The 20,904-nt window shown below is 44.2% G+C and overlaps 1 protein-coding gene across 1 annotated transcript in view; it reads right to left on the bottom strand.

Annotated features, from left to right (window-relative positions):
- prex1 (phosphatidylinositol-3,4,5-trisphosphate-dependent Rac exchange factor 1) overlaps positions 1–20,904 on the bottom strand; it is a 77,175-nt gene that overhangs the window by 54,020 nt on the left and 2,251 nt on the right. The window contains exons 2-3 of the mRNA XM_076159273.1: positions 4,764–4,829; positions 4,406–4,528 (exon numbers count right to left, since the gene is read on the bottom strand). Coding sequence (XP_076015388.1) covers positions 4,406–4,528; positions 4,764–4,829 — 189 coding nt within the window. The remainder of the gene's footprint in view (positions 1–4,405; positions 4,529–4,763; positions 4,830–20,904) is intronic.

Below are 20,904 nucleotides of genomic sequence, written 5' to 3'. Positions count from 1 at the left end.
GCCCCATAAACACAGCACTGAATAATGAGAACAAACAACACTTTTGATACAGGAGCTTTTCTGGAGCAGCACTTTGTAATTTTCATTACCATTCGTAACACGACACCTGGGACAGTGACTATAGGTTCTGATGCATTATTTATACAGTGTACTGTAGGCAACTATGTACACACTGTATAACAGCTGCAACTGAATTTGCACCTTATTTTACCCTATTGTGGGTTGTCAACTACACTGCCGTTACTAGGATGTGAAACCGCGAACACGGTGGAGCCTGTGGCCTCTAGCTTCAGGTCCTAGAAACTGAAACTGTCATCTGAAACAGCCAAGCAAGTGAAATCCAAAACTGGAGGTGCTTGACAGTCCTTTCAACCCTAAGCGAACGCTGCTGCCCGGAGGCTTTGCATTTCAAGTTGGACACAGTGACAGAGTGATCAGTGTCCGGTCGTACACCAATGGAGTGTGTGAGTTAGGTGGTATCTTAGTAGGATTTTGTGAGCGCTAAAACTGAAAACACAAACATTTACCTAACCAACCCATTTGCAAAAGAATTATGTTGCGGTTTTGCTCCACCGCCACCAATATGCTCATGCACTTTCAATCACATACAACACTCTATCGTAAATACAGGCAATTGTACAGTGTCACAGCTGAATGTCTTAGCATGTGATTGTTTCACACGGTAACCGGGCAATGCTGACAGAAGCAGCCAAAACACTAACGGGTCTTTATATAACTCTGCTCTGTTCCCATGACCAGAAGGAGCTGAGAGGCTTTTATGGATGCACAGCGCAAAGCGTGCGGCACAATCTAAACGGTGGGCAGCTTTTACCGCACAGGCGAGCAGAATGACAGACACACCCAAAGCCACGTTTGGCAGGGGGATTCCTGCTCCAAGCACCACTGGGAGCAGCAGCTGGACCACCATATGGTACCAGACCCCAAAGTCTGTCAACATGACTCAATACACTACACAGCCAGAGAGGTAATGGGGAGGGACAGGCACAGGCTATCAAGAGGTCATTTGTAACCGTGTTATTTGTCTCTGCTTCATCTTCTTGTGTATCTAAATGAATTAGATTTAACCCTACTTGCATAAGTAAAGGGGCTTTCGACTCATCAATAGCACCTTAGCTTTATCTCCATGGGATCATTGCAAATCAACAACAACAACAAATGCAAAAAAGCAAGAAACCTGATTCCACTTTTTTCGTAACACAGAACAAAATGTCCTGGCAGCACATGAAGTTGGCTATCAAAAAAGTAATTAACTGCTTAACACACTCATGGAGATGGGGGGTGGGGGTGGGGGTTGTGTAATTTGAGTTTAGAAAAAATAATAATGAGTCATGTGGATTTTATGGATTACATAACCAGAATTGCAGGTTCTTATGGCATTTTATGTGTGTGTAAAGCAAGTAGACCACGTGGCTGCAGCCCCTTTGGTTTTAGCCATTGTGCTATTACCCATGTAACAGAAATCAGTTGGTTACGTCAGCGGCTATGTCCCTGCTAACACACTGGCAGCTCCAAATTGCAGTATGGGGTATCTGCATGGAGGACGGATTGTTTGGGTGCTACGGGATCATCAAGTGTCCTACACCTCCCCTACCAACAGTGCCAAGTACTGCAACAGGAAAGGGAACTGGACTCTGGCCATTTCAGAGGAAAAATGATTGTTGTAGCTATGTTATGACTACCACAGCATCACATTTATGAGCAAAGATTCTGTGAAAAGGAACCAAAAGTAGAATGCTGTGTGGTATGAAAACATATCCAAACATCTTCAACAGCTATCGTATGCTTTGAAAAGACAGAAATGTATCATGATGGCTTTTGTAAAGTTTTTTTCTAAGAGACTTAGACTAAGAATCTTAAAAACGTCAAAGGAAAGCTAACTGCTAGCTGCTCCTTAAAAAAGGAATGATTGCACACTTAGATGTAATGAAATGTAGGCACATCCTCAGATTGCATTTAAATCAAGGTGGAACTTAACATATTCCTTGATATGTTGCCACTTAAGTTCCTCAAGCGGAAAGAATCGATTCAGCTGCAATCACCATCTGTAACACAATCTCGCAGCTTACAAGACAAACAGTGGGGCTGTGTCTCTTTGCAGAAACTAGCAACCAAAACCTTCTCCGCAGCCCTGGCGCTGCTCGGGTTACAACAACTAAATCAAGTCATACTAACGCAGTTCATTCGTCATACCAGCGCCAAAACACGATTCTTTAATTTATACAGAGTCAATTTTGCGCGTCAAGGCTTCCCTTAAAGACACCACTTGTGCCCAGAATAGCTCAAAGACTTGGGTTGACCCTTTACTGAACATAAGTCTCTTATTTGAATTCTCCTAAACTGGAATGTTATTGCTACGTTTAGATGAGAGCAGCATCACAGACTGAGGGATGGAGTCAAAGCATAATGGGTGTAGTTCAGAACGTGTATAATGAGATGACTGTTGCTTCTTGCTCTCACACACACACGGAACCAAAGAGGTGAGCAAATACCAAAGTGTCTGAACTCTCCTTTAACGTGAGATTTGCAGAGTCTGAGTAGTCCTGTGCAAGTTGTGTGATTGAAATGAGGCCTCAACGTGTGTGAAATACATTCCCAGGACACCGACGATCAGATACAGCATTCACACTTCAGTCAGTGAGATAAAAATCAAGTTAAATCTGAACTAAACACAACGAGAGGTGCACTATTTTTCATCAGGCCACTATCTGATTTCAGATTGAAATGAATCATCCCATTTTTCAGCTCAGCGCAGACAGTCCGCCTGAACAATGCAGGAGGTTAATCAAATCTCAGTCATGGTGTCGACCTCCGGCTGAGGTCAAGGGCTAGAAGCCGGAGGGCACCAGACGGGGCCGTCCGATTGGCTGAGACGTATCTGTGTGCTGGAGGAGACATAGGTCGCGGTTTGAAGAGAAAAGTGTAATGGATATGCAGTGACAAAAGGTGGAGTCTGTGGGAGACTCAGTACCGCCACAAAACACACACACACACAAAAGATACAAAGAAAACAACAGAAACACAAAATACCTCATATATGGTGTGTCTATATGTCATAGTGGTATTGTTTATTTGCACATCGTGGCAATACCTTAGAAACAAATTGAAATTGAACTGAAAATTATAATTACTAAAATCATAGCACCTGCAATTTCCAATAACCCGTCTGTCTGACCACAGAGCAAGTGAAACGCCATGATGAGCCCATTTAATCAATTCTCCACCTGACACTCAGAGCCTTCAGAGCTCATGCCGCTTCTCACATGTGCGAGGGTAATTCAGCGGCGATCCAAAGATGTGATTAAATGTCATTCAGGCAAGCAGGCGGGCGGGCAGGCAGGCAGGCAGCAGATAGATTACTATTGATTATTTGACATTTCAGCGCTGAGGGGTGAAGGGGTTTGGAAAATGTTATGAATGTTGGATTTTCTTTCTTACACAAACACTTCTCAGACGTGAAATGTGAAATCATCTGGTTGGTTGTTATATCTCAGGGGTCAGAGCCAGAAGACCTCAGTTTTCTGGCCCCAGTGTTAGACTGAAGAGAAGAAGACAAGGGGCAGGGGCTTGGCTCGCTACCAATGAGTCTGTTAAAGCCCCCCGGGAAACCAAAACTCAAACAGCCAATTCATGTCCTAACCACAATATTATCCTGGAGGCTGATGAAGCAGAGCAACACCTCGCTGAGGTGTTTTGTGCCTTGGTGAAAGTGAATGAGAGGCAGAGAGAGAAAGGCAGGGAGAGTGAGAGAATTTAGATTGAGCGCTACCAGTGGAAGAATTGTCCCTTCACCGAGTGACACACCATCTCTTCCTCCCCGGACACAGGCCCGTCATTGTTTGGTCCCTGGGGCCAAATGAGTTCAAACAGAGGGGAGTGGGGGTGGTTGGGGTGTAACAGAGCCACAAGGAATCCGTGGAGGGATGGAGGATGGAGGAGAGAGAGAAGGAGATGCCAGAGACAGCAGGCTGCACAAGCTCGGATGAAGAGCAAGGGAGGGAAGAGAGAGACTCTTATATGTGACAGGATGCTGGCCTGTTTGGAGAAGGAGGAAACCAAAAGGGGTGGAGGTATTCTATGGGTGTCTGATGCATGTGTGTGTGTGTGTGTGTGTGTGTGTGTGTGTGTGTGTGTGTGTGTGTGTGTGTGTGTGTGTGTGTGTGTGTGTGTGTCCAGGAGATGGGAGGGGTGTGCATGTGAGAAAGAGAGAATTAGGGGATATTTTCACAGCAGGAGTTGCACACTTTCCCCCGCTCTGTGGTTACGGGTAACCCATGAAAAGAGTTTGTGTGAGTTTGCATGGAATGTATGCATGGGCTCCCACATGTGAGTCAATGTCCTTGTGTTTGCGTGCATGTGTGTGTTGCTCTGTGTGCGTGTCACTTACAAACTTGAGGAACACGTGTCCCAGTGCATGATGGGGATGGGGTTCAGGCTGCAGACCGGCCTCCACTGCAGACAACACTTCTTTGTGCAACTCCAGGATGTCCTCAATATTTGAAAACAGAATCTGAGAGAGGAGTGGTGTAGATGGAAGGGATACAGAGGGAGGGAGAGATAAAGAGAGGGGGTGGAGGGAAGTGAGGAGATGGGAAAGGAAAGAAAAGGGAGGAAGTGACCAACAGATGGAGGTAAGGAAAGACATGGGAGTCAAAGGGGGAAGGAAGCAAATCCATGAATGAGTATTTTAGCACATCAGTACATTATTCATATGATGATGATAATGCCCAAAATTGAATCAATACCTTGACATGTTCCGGTGTGAGGCACTGTTGGTCATCTGCAGTTTGGCTGATTCTGTGCAAAAAAGCCTGAGGAGGTAGAGACACACAAAAGTTATAGTTAATAAATAAAGCTTTTTAATAAATTGACAGTGTTTTCATAAGACGACCAAAACACTTCAGAGGATGTAAGAGGCGAGACTGTTATGGGTCCTGAGCATGCGGCCACTTGTGTGATACTTGGACAAACGACTATTTCCAGGACGACGTTTCAGAAGTTCACCGCGAGGGCACAAAGAAACCAGATAATAACCTGAATCACATCTTAATGTCCTAAGCTTTGCAAAATTCCACTTTTTTGCAAAAACCGGAAGTTCTGCCACAGCCCTATACCATTGTATGAGGAATATACTGAAGAAATTGTTTTGATTTTTTTTTTTTTTTAAATCAGTGGCAGGAGATTGGAATGGACATGACCGGATATGACTGCGATGGACCACATCATTGAATAAAAGGATCCACCAAGAGCAGCACGTTTGCTTACATAAGTTGTTTGTGGTCATGCTGCACGACACATCTACGAGCTCTTGTGGAAAGACACGCTGCGTTTTGGAGCAGCTGACTTCCTCATGAGCCCCCACGGGGTTACTGTGGGATTACCGTGATTAGGGGATTCCGGCATGCGTGTACCGGTTCACGGTACACGCATGCAACCAAATTGGGATTGAGATTTAATTCATACTGCATATACAGTATATACACAATACTATCAGTAGCATAGAGTATAAACGCATGACAGACTGTGACATGCCAGTATAATCCGTTTCTACACAGTTAGTTACACAGTAAATTCCTGGTGTGTGACGGTAGTTTCATTATCCCTGAGGCCCCCTGCACCTTCCACAACATGACATGATCATCCTCTGACACGTTACACTGGTATGGATCTTATGTAGTGTGAGCTGAGGCGTGTGAGCATTCAGCTGTGAGGCATCATCCAAAAATAAATGGCTCAGTGTTGCTGCATCTTCACACACTACTTCACTGAAGACAACAAAAACAAGCGTGTGTCAAGTTGAGCTTTGCATATGCGTGTAGTGGTGTGTGTGTGTGTGTGTGTGTGTGTGTGTGTGTGTGTGTGTGTGTGAGAGAGTGAGTGAGTGAGTGAGAGAGTGAGTGAGTGAGTGAGTGAGTGAGTGAGTGAGTGAGTGAGTGAGTGAGTGAGTGAGTGAGTGAGTGAGTGAGTGAGTGAGTGAGTGAGTGAGTGTGTGTGTGTGTGTCTCTTGGGGAGCTTTAACCTGCCACTCAAAATCCTGACTTGGAGAAATAAGAAGGTGATGAAAAGGGAAGTGAATCTGCAAACGGTGCCTTTTAGTCTCGATTCCCCATTTCGGTTTATCTTGCTGGGCCTGACACACACACAACTCTCTCCGTCTGTCTGTCGCCTCATCCTCAGATGTCAATATCGGCATGAAAACAAAAGGGACGGGGGGAGAGGAGATGTGTATCCCCAAAGCATTTTCCAGATCTCAGTCCTTCTCGGCTGCTTCATCTGACAGGCTCCTCCTGTTGCCTGTCTGCCTCCGTTTCACCGTCTTGAGTCTGAAAGCTGATAGCTTGCCACGTGGAAGAAGGGTGTTTAAAAGAGAAAAGTGTCAGGCTCAATGGCTGGAGGTAAAATAATACGGATGAATTAAGCATTGCAAGAGGCTGGTGCTTTTTTCTGTATTAATCCTTCACGGCAAAACCCAGAGCCTGAATGTTTTACTGAACTCGCCTGCCTGTAATGAAAGACTGACATTTGTAATCACACATTTGCTCTAAAGATAACACACAGCCGACCAGGCAGTCGAGCAATCATATCATTTCCTTAGAGGACGAACACTTTAGGAGGATCGTCTCCATTTTCCCCCCATAAACTTGCTTTACGCAGGTCGTACCAAAATAGAAAATTCTTAGCAGTGAGCTGAGAACTTGCTAATTAAAACGTGTATTTAAGGGAAGCAGTAGTTGTGTTCCTGACTGGTTTTGGGAGGGAGCTGATTGGGCTTGAGGCGTACGTTAATTAAATCTCCCATATGGCGGCGTGTGCCGTCGTCCACATTGGGGGAAAATCGCTCATGTGAGACAATTGCTCCCTGGTTGAGAAGACAAGAAGGGACAGGAAACGATGCCTTTCCTCAGTCACTTTCAGATTGAGGAACAGGGTCAAAAAGTATACAGACTTTCAGAGCATTGACATCCTAGACAGCGACCACGCAAGTGAGAGTCCCTCCTTAAACAAAATGTGCCACACAGATGTGGTGATAGAGGGACCAGCAGGGTGGACGGTGGGAAGGAGCAACAAAGAGATCCTTTGAGTCCAGGTCTCAGCTCGACAAAGCCGTTCTCCAGAGTTGTATTGGCTGTCTTCATTGTTCCACTGCAAAGCACACAAGTTTATTTGAAGAGGGGAAAAAAACGGGGAAGCCGTCTCTGTCCACAATCACGCCGGCCTCAGTGCAGCTAGACCAGCACATAAACGGCTATTCCACACCAGGCGCGTTTGGCGAGCTTTATTGGTTCAGGATGACTGATTTATGCTGGCACCTGCACCGGGATACCTGGGAAACACGGGTTGATCTCTTCTTCAAGGAGAAGAATCATGTGGTGGGAATGTGATCAGAACCAAACAGGAATCGAACCAAAACAAGGTGAAATTGAAGCAATTTCTTTGATGTACCAGTCTGATACAGATTGGCTCAGACTTGTTTTGGCCCTCCCCTATTTCCCAGATCTCTAAGTTGGCAGGCTGGCAGGTTGCAGTGTTCTGTCCCATCAACAAGCTACAACATGTGAGTCTATGTGACCTTTGTTCACATGTTCTGGGTCACTTGTAAAGTTGGCAGCCTGGACCCTGCCTGAATCATGCCAATAGCAAAATATGATAATAAGTCACCATTTCCCCCTCTGCCTTGGATGAAAACAAAGAAGCAGATGTTGTTGCACCCTCAGATAACCTCCCCCCCCCCCCCCCCCCTCCTCCTCCTCCCCCCCATTCACCCAGTCACATCCAATTTACATGGAATGATTTAATACACCAGTGCATCCTCACATGCACACAAACACACACACACACACACACACACACACACACACACACACACACACACACACACACACACACACACACACACACACACACACACACACACACACACACACACACACACACACACACACACATTAAGATATGGGATGAATATTTAAAGAGCAACCTTTTCCAGGATATGTGGAGTAAGCTTGTTGTTTTTGGAAAAAAATCTATCGTAAAAAAAACAGTGGCTAAGGTGAACACGCTGTAACTCTACACAACCCATTGGACACAGTTCCAAATGACTCAATTCAGCTCGGTCCTTCATGGTCACGCTGGGAGGACCGAGCAGGACACAGCTGCCAGTCCTTGTTTACTTCCACTGCCTTGTCTCAGGTGACATTTCTGGCTGTTTTCTGACATCACTGCGTGGCCATCGGTTGTGTGGTGAATCTTCGTGTAAACAACCACACTGTAACCGTAATGGGGAGATTAGTGTGTGGCTAGAGCGAGGTGATTAAGCAGATGCTGTTAAGAAGGATGCGACATATCAAGCTTACCTTACACATCATCTTCAGTGTTCTAATATAGCACAGTTTGGTGTGGATTTATAATGGCCCTAACAATGTCTACAGCTAGGAACATGTGCTAATTCTCTCTTGGATTCATGATATCTAGCTCACACCTTCAGACATTGCTGACGAAATGGAGTGTGTGTCAGCTCACTCACTCTTCTTCTTATAATCATAATTTCTTTTTAAAGTGAAAGCAATTATGACAAGCTCTGATTTGGAATAATCATGGCAAACACGCTGACATTTGATTGTGTGCAAAATATGCCGAAAATAGTGCGATTAGCCTGATGACATCGATAAACAACGTGTTAATAATAGCTGGTCAGACGACACAAATTTGTTTTCCAATACACAGAGCTGACTCACAGCTCTGTGTATTGGAAAACACAGGCATCGTCACACAACACACACGTGGCCGTAGCCAGCGATGAGGTCACCGAGCTGCAGACCTCAGTAATTACTTCAGAGTGAAAAATAAAAAATCTGCTATATGACTTTATACAGTAATCAGTCAGAGGTTGAAAACGTCTCCTTTGAGTGTCTGCCTGGTAGCTCGGTGTTTGTGTGTGTTGTGGAGATTTAATGCACTGGTGCTGCCCCCTGACAACGACAAATATCAACTTCATTCGTTGTTCAACCCACTCCACAGTCTTACAGGCAGTTGCTTTAGGGAAAAGCGATGATACTACTTAAAACAACAATTATAAGAGTATTGGAGATGTGTGGGAACAGTGATGTACTGTAATCTGCTTTATAAAGAATAGTGGATCACACTAATGCTCTCAAACTCAGTCACAAGTCATTATACTTAGATTAGAAATTATTCAGTGCAGTTACAATCACAAATGACTGATTAGTGTCTGGACTGTGGAGTGAAAGGAACACATGGAGGAGAACAAATGTCACTTCTTTTTTAATCAGCTTCTAAAACCCTTACTCTGGTTGTAAACTGATGGAGCAGTTGGTAACATCGATTTATATTTAGATGACATTTGGGGCGGAATTAACACATCGACTTAATGGAAAGTTTTAATGTGCATGTAATGTTTTTTTCCAAGTCACCCGGCATCACTCAATTCCAGACAAGCAGAGATCCAACGACAGCAACCAAACGATGACACAGACTTCAAACCGGCCCAATACAGTCGAATATGTGTGACATCCACGTCAACACAAGTCATTACATAGCCAGTTCCACTTAACTGACACCTTTAACCACAAGCGCTGCAAAGGTGCAAACAGATGCCACTCTCTTCCTTCTTCTGCCTGCTCTAGATCAGTTCCTGCTTCACTCCCCTCCTCTTCATTTGATTCACCTTTAAAAGCCTGCGCACTATAGCCCTTTTCATAACAGCAAAACCCTTGGCAGCAAACTACTTAATCCCGACAGGAATAAGCAGGTATCAGCTAAATGCCACCATTATTAAAAAATGTCTAAGCTTGGGCTAAGACACTCAACCTGCTGTAGTGAAGCATAGCATGTCGGGGGAAACTTTATGTTAATGATATGAGCATCCCACGAAATGATTGGCCAGTAAAAGGTCAAAATGTAGCAGCCAAGCAGAAGAAGGCGCTGGTATGTTTAGGCCCTTACACGTTAAATAAAGGTGGGACATTGCAGAGGCCGGCGGCTATAATTTAAACAGTGAGAGCCGGTTCTATATGACCCTGACTTCCCAGACAAAAGCCTGTTAGCTTTTCATTAGCATTTCCACAGGTCCACACACACACACCCTCTCCTTTCCCCTCATTTACAAACAGTCGTAGAAGTCAATTAGTTTACATACAAGTCATCAAACGTGCCACTGGCCACTCCCTCCAGCATTTCACGATACCACGACAGCAGAATTCAATGCAAATTGAATTGCAAAGATGATTGAAATGGTGTGTGAGGAAGCAGAGAAACTCATTCCACAACAAGCAGACTGGCTTATTGATGATGTGTCAGAAATTGCAATGCCTAGTGACTCAAGAAAATAAAGGTTCATCTATGCATATCATTTGTGTTTGTTTGTCATCTATTTAAACTTTGTGAATATGAATAAAAAGTGTTGGGATTGATGGGGGAAACAAATAGGCCGCAAATTTCAGATTTCCACGGGGGACTGACTTGCTGAATGGCGGTGTGAGAGAGTGTGATTTGGGGTGGGGACTTGCACCAAGCTGAGTCACCGTCCACTTTACTCAAACTCTTTAGAAAGAAAAGACTGAGGGCATGTTCAAAATTCCAAACAGGGAAACAATTCAAACAGGAAGTGAAAACACAGCAGAGAGACGGAACAAAGGCCACCATTTCTATAAAGACGGCCAAATCATTGATGAGATTTTTTTTCTCCCCCTCTTCTCGAGCAGATATTCAGCGGTTCAACACAGCAGGAAGATAAATAAACAGCGGCGCAGAATGAAGCACGCTGTTTCTGGAGAGGAAATGGTGGCTTTTGTGAAAAAGGAAGTGCGCGTGACTGACGGAAATCAACTGAAGAGACGCCTGCTACTTTGTGCTTGTACAGAGAGCAGACTGAAATCAGCTGGAGACCCGTGCATAGTACCGTTTCAAAAGAATTTCAACTGTGATCTTTGTCAAGGGACATTGTCGTGCAAACTGTGCGATGAGAGCAATATTATAAACAGAAGGAATGCATTGTTGAACCTAGGCACAGATTGAGGAACATGCCATGATTCTGCAGCAGCACACAAAAAAAACACAAGCGCCACAGTCACTTTTTAAGCACATAGGTTTTACTCCCAGAGAGATCACGTGTGTATGAGTGAGAGTATATATGTGTGTGTAAAGATGTTAAGTTTGATGCATGTCAGATTGTGTGTCTGTCCTCATCCATCTGGTTGGTTAACACAGATTCTGGTCCTAAATTCCAGACGCTGTTAGAATTTTGTTCCAGATTGTCTTCCATCACAAGCACACTAGATCCGTCATGAGTGAGCATGTATCCTAATGCAGCCTATGACAACTGTTATGAACTGATGATCAAATAACTTGTCACTATTGTCTCATATTTGTTATATTTTCTCTGCAACAGCATCACAAACGCAGGATCTTTAAAAGCAGACACAGAGAAATGGGATTACGCACAAATTCTGTTTCAGCCCTAATAGCCTTTGGTATGATGAAGACTCACTGCAGACAGAACGATCAGCGCCAAGCAGCGAGGAACAGACTAAGGCGTCATTTCATATGACCGACAGCCAAAGGATCACATGCTGAATGGGGGATCTGCTAAATGTTGAGATTTACCAGAGCGAAGAGGGGCCAGACAGTAAGGTGTGAAGATCCAGATGGACCATATGCTAGTTCAGGCTCTACATCCGCTTGACCGGACAGTGAGTTAAAGTCCTGCTGACCTCACGTCTGCCTTGTCTGTCTCCAAATCAGAGCCATCTACCTGAGGTTACATGTGCTTTGAGACAAAATGTTAGTCCAAGTCAAAGACAGACATTCTCCAATGTACAAATACATGCAACACTGCAAACTTCATTCAAGCGTCTGCATCTTTGTAATCAAATGCCGTCTTGTCAAATCAAAAAGTGGGAAACTCTACACTGACATGGCTAAAAAGCAGCAAATCTGCAGGGAAACGACTGAAGAGACGTGGAGAGTTGCCATTGTTGTCAAACTGGGTTAGATTGCATAAGTGAGAGTAATGTAGCCGTGCAGTCAATCACACGGAGTCGAAGCTGTTGGAGCTTCTGTCACGCTACCATGTTGCCATGAGAGTCACTTGGGGGGAGGATCCCTTTATCTGTTATGTTTACATTCAGCCATGGTCAGATTGATGAATGTGAGGAGATGCTGTACTTTCGGACACATTTGATCATTGGTATCATGACAAACAATTAGGTCTGGTACATCTTTATGAGCTCCAAATCACTGTTGAGAGCGGAAATCGTCTCGTATTCTTTCTTTCTAATACCAAGCTTCCTAAACATGATGCAAAACAGGAGAAAAGGAAATACTCAAGACGTGCAGAGAGCCTTGAAGTGTAACTAACTACCCCATCTCCTGTTTGCCCATGGCTACCATCTGCATTCAGCAACAATGCTGGGCTACCTCGCTCACTTCAGTGCAGGCGGAGAGATAACTCACAAGAGGCGGCGTATATCAAGCACAGCTCTAACACTTGTCAGGGGGTTCCAGCGGACCATGCGAGGCCCTTTCTAATGTGCCTCATTTCCCACACCTACCAAACTGAAACAAGTCAAACTGAGTCACAGATCCACAGATTCCAGACTTTTTCTAAGCGAGGTTCTCAGTACATCAGTGCTCAACCCGCTGCCCCTTCTCATCCAGGAGAAAACAACAACTTAAAAAAACAATGCATTCTTTTAACGGTGGCTTTCTGGGAGAAAATGGGAGTGACTGGCCAAAAAGGGGGACATGGCATGAAATTGAATAAATAAATAAAGAAACCCCCTCTTTGTGGCAGTGGAGCCAGAGAAAGGCCCATGGGGTTGCCACAATGAGGGACCCCAGCAAACCTTAGCAGACTGCTTTCTCTCTGAAGCCTTAATTCACATCTCTCCCTTACCCTCCAAAAAACTGCCTCCACTCCCCCTTTACCCTCCCATCAGTCCCCTCTCGCTTTCAAGAGAACTCTTTTTGGCAGCGCCAATTGCCAAAAACACAAAGTCTTCTTTGAGTCCTGTCCTGTTTTTTCCCCCGCTCTCACTCACTTCCGCTTTAAAGGACTTTAAACGTCGGGGCTCTTTGAGTGGCTCACATGGGTGGAAACTCGACACTACAGGAGATGAGGCAGTGTCTCCAACATAGACAGACTGGATGGATGGACAGACAGGACCGGACCAGAGACTTCCTGTTTCAGACTGCCTGCTCACCAAGCCCATGTCGAACTGTGTTACAGTCACAAATGGATGATGCAGTTAAATGTGTGATATGCAATGTTCAGTGACACTTAGAGCACCGTCAGTCAAGCCATCAAACTGTTGCTTGGAAAAGGGCATGTTGCTGTACTTCCAAAGTAAAAGGACAGGTCATAATTCTACTGTTTGAGGCACATCTATATAGTTAATCAGATTGTAAGGGTTTGCTATAAAAATTTGTCAATATCGTGAATGCTGCCACAAAATATTAACCATCCTGAGAGGTTTGTCCCCGAAAATGGAAAATTGCAGTTTCAGCTCTTGCCTGAAGAGCAGTTAAGAGTAAATCGGAAATGTAAATTGACAAAAGGATCTTATGTGTAAACTTGGCATGATGACAACCATCTAAGCTGGAGGGCGACACATTTCACTTCACCTCAGTCCCTGTAATCATGAAGCGTGGCCTGTATTCAGAGCGCATCCTGTTTTTACTGGCAAAAATTGCGCTACACTGAATTTTCACACTTACTTTTCACTTTGGCCTTTTCTATATGTATGCACTTCTACTTTCCCAGCAGCTGCACATACAATTAATCTGTTATAAATACCTTTTTCATGTTTCGACTCATATTCTTAAATCTCATTACCTCTGTCATTCATTAAACGGACATAGGAACAAAAAACAGGGAAGTACCCACTCCCATACACGTAATCTAGAAGATTTAAATAGATAAAAATAAAATGTCATGCATATTTGCACAATGGAAGATATTGTGTTACAGTTCACAATATTTACAGCCATTTGTGCTGCAATTATCCTCAGTGCACATTTCTATCATTATTCATGAGCGATGCTATGCTGCCACAATACCATCGTTTCTTCACGAGGATTATTTAGTTTCCATACGATTTAATAATCATGATAAATTCATGGGCTTGTTCTAAGTGGCTGTCCTGTTGAGGGCTGACATGTGGTGCACTGGAGATAACATCACGGGCCAGATTGCAGAGGCCATCTGGACACTTGGACATGCGCTTTTCTGTGGTGACAGACGCGGGGATCAGAGACGGGATCAGAGTGTTGACTGAGCTGCAGAGAAGTGCAAATCTTCACTTTCAAAGACGTTCTCATTAACTGATGCAAAAACTCCACCCTCAGATACTAACTTCACTTCAAAATGAGACTAAATGGAATCATTTGTTATAATGATTTGTTATTTAGTCACAATTTAGTTTGGGAAAAATGATCTAAACCTCCCTTTACACAACTTTCACTTCTTTTCTCTAAAGGTACTCACTGTGTAGCAAGGGGCTGTAAATGCAGACACAAAAGGTAAATAAGACCCAAAGAGAGAGATCAAGACCTCACACACTTTCACACCAGTTGGGTCTGAACTGTCAAATTCAGAAAGTTACAAATCTTGTTAAAAAGTTACAAAAGAGGAACCACACTGATAAATTCTATCAGAGATGGCAACCTTTCCTCTCTATTTCACAGATCTACAGGCTATGCCAGACCAGTGACTGAATACCAGAACACAGATCAGTTCCTTTTTATTTTATTTTATCATTTTATTTTGCATTTCAGGCAGTCCAGGCCAGGGGGGGGTGTGAATGCAGGGTTGTATGAATGTGGGGTTGGGTGGGGTTTCGGGGTAGGACGCCATCTCTCTGGTTCTTTCCTTTCTTGTTTGTCTCTCCCCTATCTCTCTCTCTCTCTATCACAACCTATGATGCTATTTGTACTAGCCTACATTGCTGTTTGACATCATCCTGTAAGTTCTGTATGTACCCTATGACATCATTGCAACTCCAGCCCACTTGTACTCTACCTCAGGGTCTATGTATAAAGTTCAACAACAATAGTAGGGATAACACAACCTTCCTCCCTTCTCTCTATCTCTCTCTCCTCTTCTCCCTCTTTCTATATAAAAAATGATCTCCAAAATATCCTACACCTGTATGCACAATGACAATATCTGCTTCAATAAATACAAATTGCACAAAAAAGCTACAAAAGAGGTTTAGTTTTTCTAACACAACCTGACAGAGACAGCTGAGGCCTTTAATCTCTATGAGGGAAAGCACACCACATAGGAAATGCAAGCACACATATTACTGTACATGCATTTGTATTTCATTGTGCATTGTGCACTAAACAGGAAATCTACTTTTATACTGTACATGTGCCACACCTGGCATTGAACACACACACACACACACACACACACACACAGGTGGTAGTAGTAAAGCAAAGTGTTGTCTTATTGTCCATCAAAGAGAACCCCCTGCCCCATCTGTCCTACCTGACAGACAGACGGACAGGGCAGGCTAGACAGCAGCTGGACAGAACCTCCTCACTAAAAGTCTATTTGCAGCCGAGGAAACCCTGATGCTGCTGACCTACATTCTGCACCAACTTCTCAATTTGGCAGTCACTACAGCAACTAACAACACATATTAGTTTCAACTTTTGAAACTTTAGTAGGCAATAGTTCATCAGAGCAAAGCCCTGTGCCAAACTTGAACGACAAACCTCAAACAAAGGAATCACACCTGCTAACACCCCTAAAAACTGTAGCAGCACCACTGAAGAAGCTTTACGTCAGCAAGTGTGAACAATTCGTCACGTTAACAGCTCAGGCATGTATGACTCAAGCATTCAATATGCTGTATTAGTTTGTCAAAATGTAAACACATTAGATTAAAATCTCTTAAGCATCTCGATGCAGACAGCAATCTATCAGCAGCTGTGATCAATATAACATAAGCGGTTAAATATCATAAAGAAAGGCCCCATGTTTACCCAAAACAGCAACAAACAAAGCACACTTTCCTCTTTTGTTGCAACACATGAGCCGTCTTCCAGAGGACCAAGGAAAGTTGGCTGACATTAAAAGACTGGAACTCAGCGTCAAGTCTGGGTCACACCAGATGGATGCGATGCAGATTCCAACACATTGCAACATCATTTTATTCATACTAAAACTATTGAAGACTGACAAGCTGATTGTCTCAAACATTGGGTTGTGTCTGCTACATGCAGGATTAGGTGGTCTGGCCCTCATCAAGATGAATGAGTAAAAATGACTGTGGCAAGAGCAATTTATGAGGCCGACGCCCACTTGTTTACATATTTGACATAAGTAAGATTCCAAAGTCCACACACCTCGTTACCTCTAACAAGGAGCGTGTGGATATAACACATTTCTTTAACATTGCAAGATCGTCAAGGCATCAATCTTAACGAAACACTCATTCTGGAGGTATTCTTGTTCTGAAGTCGTTTCAGTGTGTAGAATTTCTCTGCAATGACCTTTGACCCTCAAAAGAAGCCACACATCTGGTTGTGCTTGACAAACCCAACAAACATTGTGAGCTCGCAGCCTCTGTTCGTAAACAAAATAGGAAGCTCCCAGGGGAAGGCAAAGGTAATTCCATTCCAAATTGAGTGCCACTGCTTTCCTCCCAAACTTCCCATCAGCCCAAACAATAAGCGCCAGAGAAAATTTAAGGCACCAGTGACTCTCAACCGGACTAAGTACTTGTACTGACTTTGTTTGGGTCATGATCTCGAAAGGGAACATTAGCAATCTCATGTTGCTGCGCTTTCACAATGGAGACCAGGTCACCCTCTGTATCATGTGTCGGTCTGTTGAAAAGCACTTTTTTACACACACACACACACACACACACACACACACACACACACACACACACACACACACACACACACACACACACACACACACACACACACACACACACACACACACACACACACACACACACACACACACACACACATAAAACAGTATACAGAAAGGTCTAAATATAGAGGAGTATACAGTGTATTGGTCATTTATGAAGTCAATGTTTTGGATGCCTTTGCACCCTGTCATCACGTTCCAGGCAACGTGTTCCTTATCGTACATCAACTGCCACTCTACAACTACAGTATCACAGTGCAGCTTTACATAAAATGGGGGTAAATGTCACTTCTCAGCTTAATCTTGGAGCCTTTTAAAAGTCATGTGCGTTGATAAGCCACTTCTTCGCGACTGCACGGAGAATTTTAGGAATTCAACTTAACAAGTCTAAACCACTGTAACACCCAGAGGCATGATGTCAAAAAAACAAAGTCCTGGGGCTGCATTTTTCTAGCCGTGTTTCTAAATGTACAGGGATGCCATAAGTGAAGCCGGTCTAAGCATGTAGTGTTTTTATGTTCCAGATGTGCGTCAATATCTGGGCTTAACTGCATCTGTTGATAGTCCGTCATGGGATAGCTTGGCCTGCAATGTTAACAAATGCCATATTCTGCAATGCCTCAGAATGTTCAGTCCCATCTATCTTCAAAATCTGATGAAAACATAAGCTGCTAACCAAAATGCTTAAGAGAAGTAATGATGTTTATCTGTCCAAAAGCTGGCAAAAAGCCCAAATTGTGGAGCATATGAAACATATAATCTACCATAACATATTTGGATGGGAGGGTAGAAATTGGAGTTGGCTCTTGTCTCGAACTCATGCCTCCTCTAACACCTGTTCAACAGTTCAGGGGGTTACAAGCAACATGATGAGATTGTGTCCTATCTCTTAATTGGCAGAAAGTTTAAAGCCCAATAACAATAAAGCCCCAGCAGGCTGCCGCTGTAAACGCGCTGCCTGCTGTTCAGACTGCACGAGCTGATCTGTGCGCCACGCTTGCTGTATACAGTATGTGGGCCTGTCGTATGATTGCAGCGCACTTGAGGTCGCAGTGAGCTGAAACCACCGGCGTTGTGGCCATGATGAGAGTTACAAACTGCAGCTATTTATACCCCCAGCCCAGGGAAACCTGATGCTGGTCTTTCCCACTGAGCGGAGACGGCTGGAGAGATGGAGGGGGGGGAGAGAGAGAGAGAGAGAGAGAAGAAAGAGGTAGATGTGCACTCAACTTTGTAGAGGAAGCGTTGAGCGGTTTCCTGCAGATTTGCTTCCACTGGTTAAGAACATGTGCGTATGTGTCTGTGTGTTTGTGTGTGTGTGTGTGTGTGTGTGTGTGTGTGTGTGTGTGTGTGTGTGAGTGTGTGTGTGCGTGTGTGTGTATGTGTGCGTCTTTGTGTAGACGTGTCATCCTGTTTGTGCAGAGAACAGCAACTGGAGGTGAGCAACAAAGTCTCCAACAGTTGAAAGAAGTGAGAGAGATGTGAAAGAAACTGCCACTTTGCTGAGACATGGACAAATAATTCATGCGCAGTAACACACTTCCAAATGAAATGTGTACGTGTGTGCAATGGCACTTGTGTGTGTGGCCAAAGCAAAGGTCGCAGAGGGCAGCAGATCCAGATGTATCCTATTATCCCACAGCACTGACATGGCCATCCTGGTCACACACTCTCACACTAGTTCTGCAAAGAATCATGACATGAGGGTCAAAAAGCTGACTAACCTATTGGCCACACAATTCCAGTGTTGCCTTTAGCGGGCAGGACGCATAAAACTATGGGTCAATGTCATCATAAAACACAAAACGTCTCATTTTCATGGTTTTGAAGGAAAATCCCTGATGAATGTTGAGCGTATTCACGTCACTGATAGCCTTCATCTTGGCGGCTCATGGTGGGGAAAATCCAGATTAGGTCAACGAAGCGCTGCCCCAAAGAAAATTCCCACTATTCAAACACAGGGAGGGGGGAATATGTTTCCCCGCAAAGCTTGAAAAGAGCAGTTATCACCATCGAAGAAGCTTGTTTAAATGAGAGATTGCTTCCACTTGAGACTGCTTGAACAGCAATAGATTATAAAGATTGTCAGCCATAGCACAAAGCAAAATGAATCCTTTAATCCCTCTTTTCACGCCCCAACCCCCTTATCACCTCTTCTCCTCCCACCACCCTAACATGATTCCCTCCGGCACATTGGATGAGCTCATTGGCACTGGTCATTGCCAGGGGATGAGTGACATGCAGAGTGGCCGCGAGATGCCAAAGCCGGATAGCCGTCTCTTTTGTTGTGTCGTTTGCAATCGTTGCGATCGGGACCCGATGCTGTAGGAAACTAAAAAGATCTAGGTGGCTTGCTGGAGGGCCACAAAAGGAAGTGGAAAGTGAACCGGTGATAAGGCAACAGAGAGTGATGTGGGCGGTCAATGGCGGGGCTACCATTCAATTAACTGCTGTTCAGTTCCGATGCTAGACCTGAGGGGAAAATCCAGACAAGACACAGAACAAACCAAAACATCAGGTACCTAACAGAGGGGGGAGGGGGTGACTGAAACCATGAGTGGCTGCGGTGATGCATGTTACATTTCTGGGCCTGTTTTGTTGGAAGGTGGAGTACTTTTCAGTTTCCTGTGGGTTACTGGTCAGATTTGAATAACAGCAGAAAAGATTTCGGTTTAAAGGTCAGATTTGGCCTCATAGAGCAAAACAGTGTCAGATTCATCTTGAAGTTAATTCATCGATTCACTTTTAAGGCTCAATCGTTACAAGAGAACGCATGCCAGGTGAGAAACTTCATGCACAGAACACTGGTGTCATCGGAGCATTTACATGGTTGAGTAATTCCTCCCGCAAATTTCACTTCTGAGGCCTCTTACTCAGAATACACCAACGTCAACTTGTGATGATTTCAATCAGATCATGATTAGAATCAAAGTCGCATTACTGCCTCAAACCGCATTGTATGTGAACAAATTGCAGCTCACTTTCACAAAGCAACGGATCTAACCTTTGACTTTGTAATAAACCATCGATCAATCAGATTCCACCCATTGTCACAAAGGTTTCTGGAAAATGTAGTACTTCAAATAAAATCAGACAGCGCAGGTTGGGTGAGTCCACCACAAGCGCCAAATGTAACACAATTCAAATCAAATCTATTCAATGAGCACAAGAAACATCCCAGATTATACATTGGCACTGTGAAATAGGATAAGTGTGTCCATGGGTGGAATTTCCCTTCAACACAATGAGATTGACTCAAAGCTCTCATTCACTTCTCATCCCCCACCACGCCCCCTCACAATGAGGGACTAGTTATCTCCAGCAGTAACCCCCCAGCCCCCTCACCCCAAACCACTCTATATCTTTACCCAAACCATATGTTCCAAGCTTCCGCAGCCAGACTTCCCTTATCAACCCCACAGTGAGCGGCATGCTGCTGACTGTGCTGCGGAGGAGGAGCAGCAAGGCTTTGGCTCTCACTGAAGGGATGGGGAGGCAGGCTGAGAAGGACCCTGGATGGAGAATAGGGGGAAGATTAGCAGAGATTTGGGTGGGTGGGTTGGAGTGATTTCACTTCTCTATTGTTTTTTTGTAAAACATGTATGAATTTCTGTGACAATGTGAGTGAGCAGGAGCTGATGCCACCTTTGGAATGGAGACATCTGCACACAACAGATACGAAGCATGAACACACGTTAAAGAATAATATAGTCACATCGACTATGAGACAAAATAATAAAGCATATCAGGTGCATCCATCTAAAGATGACCTTGCAGTGTAGGAAAGGGTTAAACTGCATGTGTGCAAAAATACTGCTAGAAACTTACTTATAGAAAAAAACACATGAGGAAGTAAGAGAAAGATGCGACTGGCAGCAGAATTCCTCTCAGACTTCACTCTTAAACTCCACTCTTGTCTCCACTCCATAATCAATAAGGATTAAATCTAGAGATGCCAACATGCTGATGGG

Source organism: Genypterus blacodes, unplaced genomic scaffold (assembly GCF_046128005.1).
Source record: "Genypterus blacodes isolate CSIRO-AG114 ecotype Tasmania unplaced genomic scaffold, CSIRO-AGI_Gbla_v1 ptg000094l_1, whole genome shotgun sequence".
NCBI lineage: Eukaryota > Metazoa > Chordata > Actinopteri > Ophidiiformes > Ophidiidae > Genypterus > Genypterus blacodes.
This window is presented reverse-complemented; position numbering and strand designations above follow the sequence as displayed.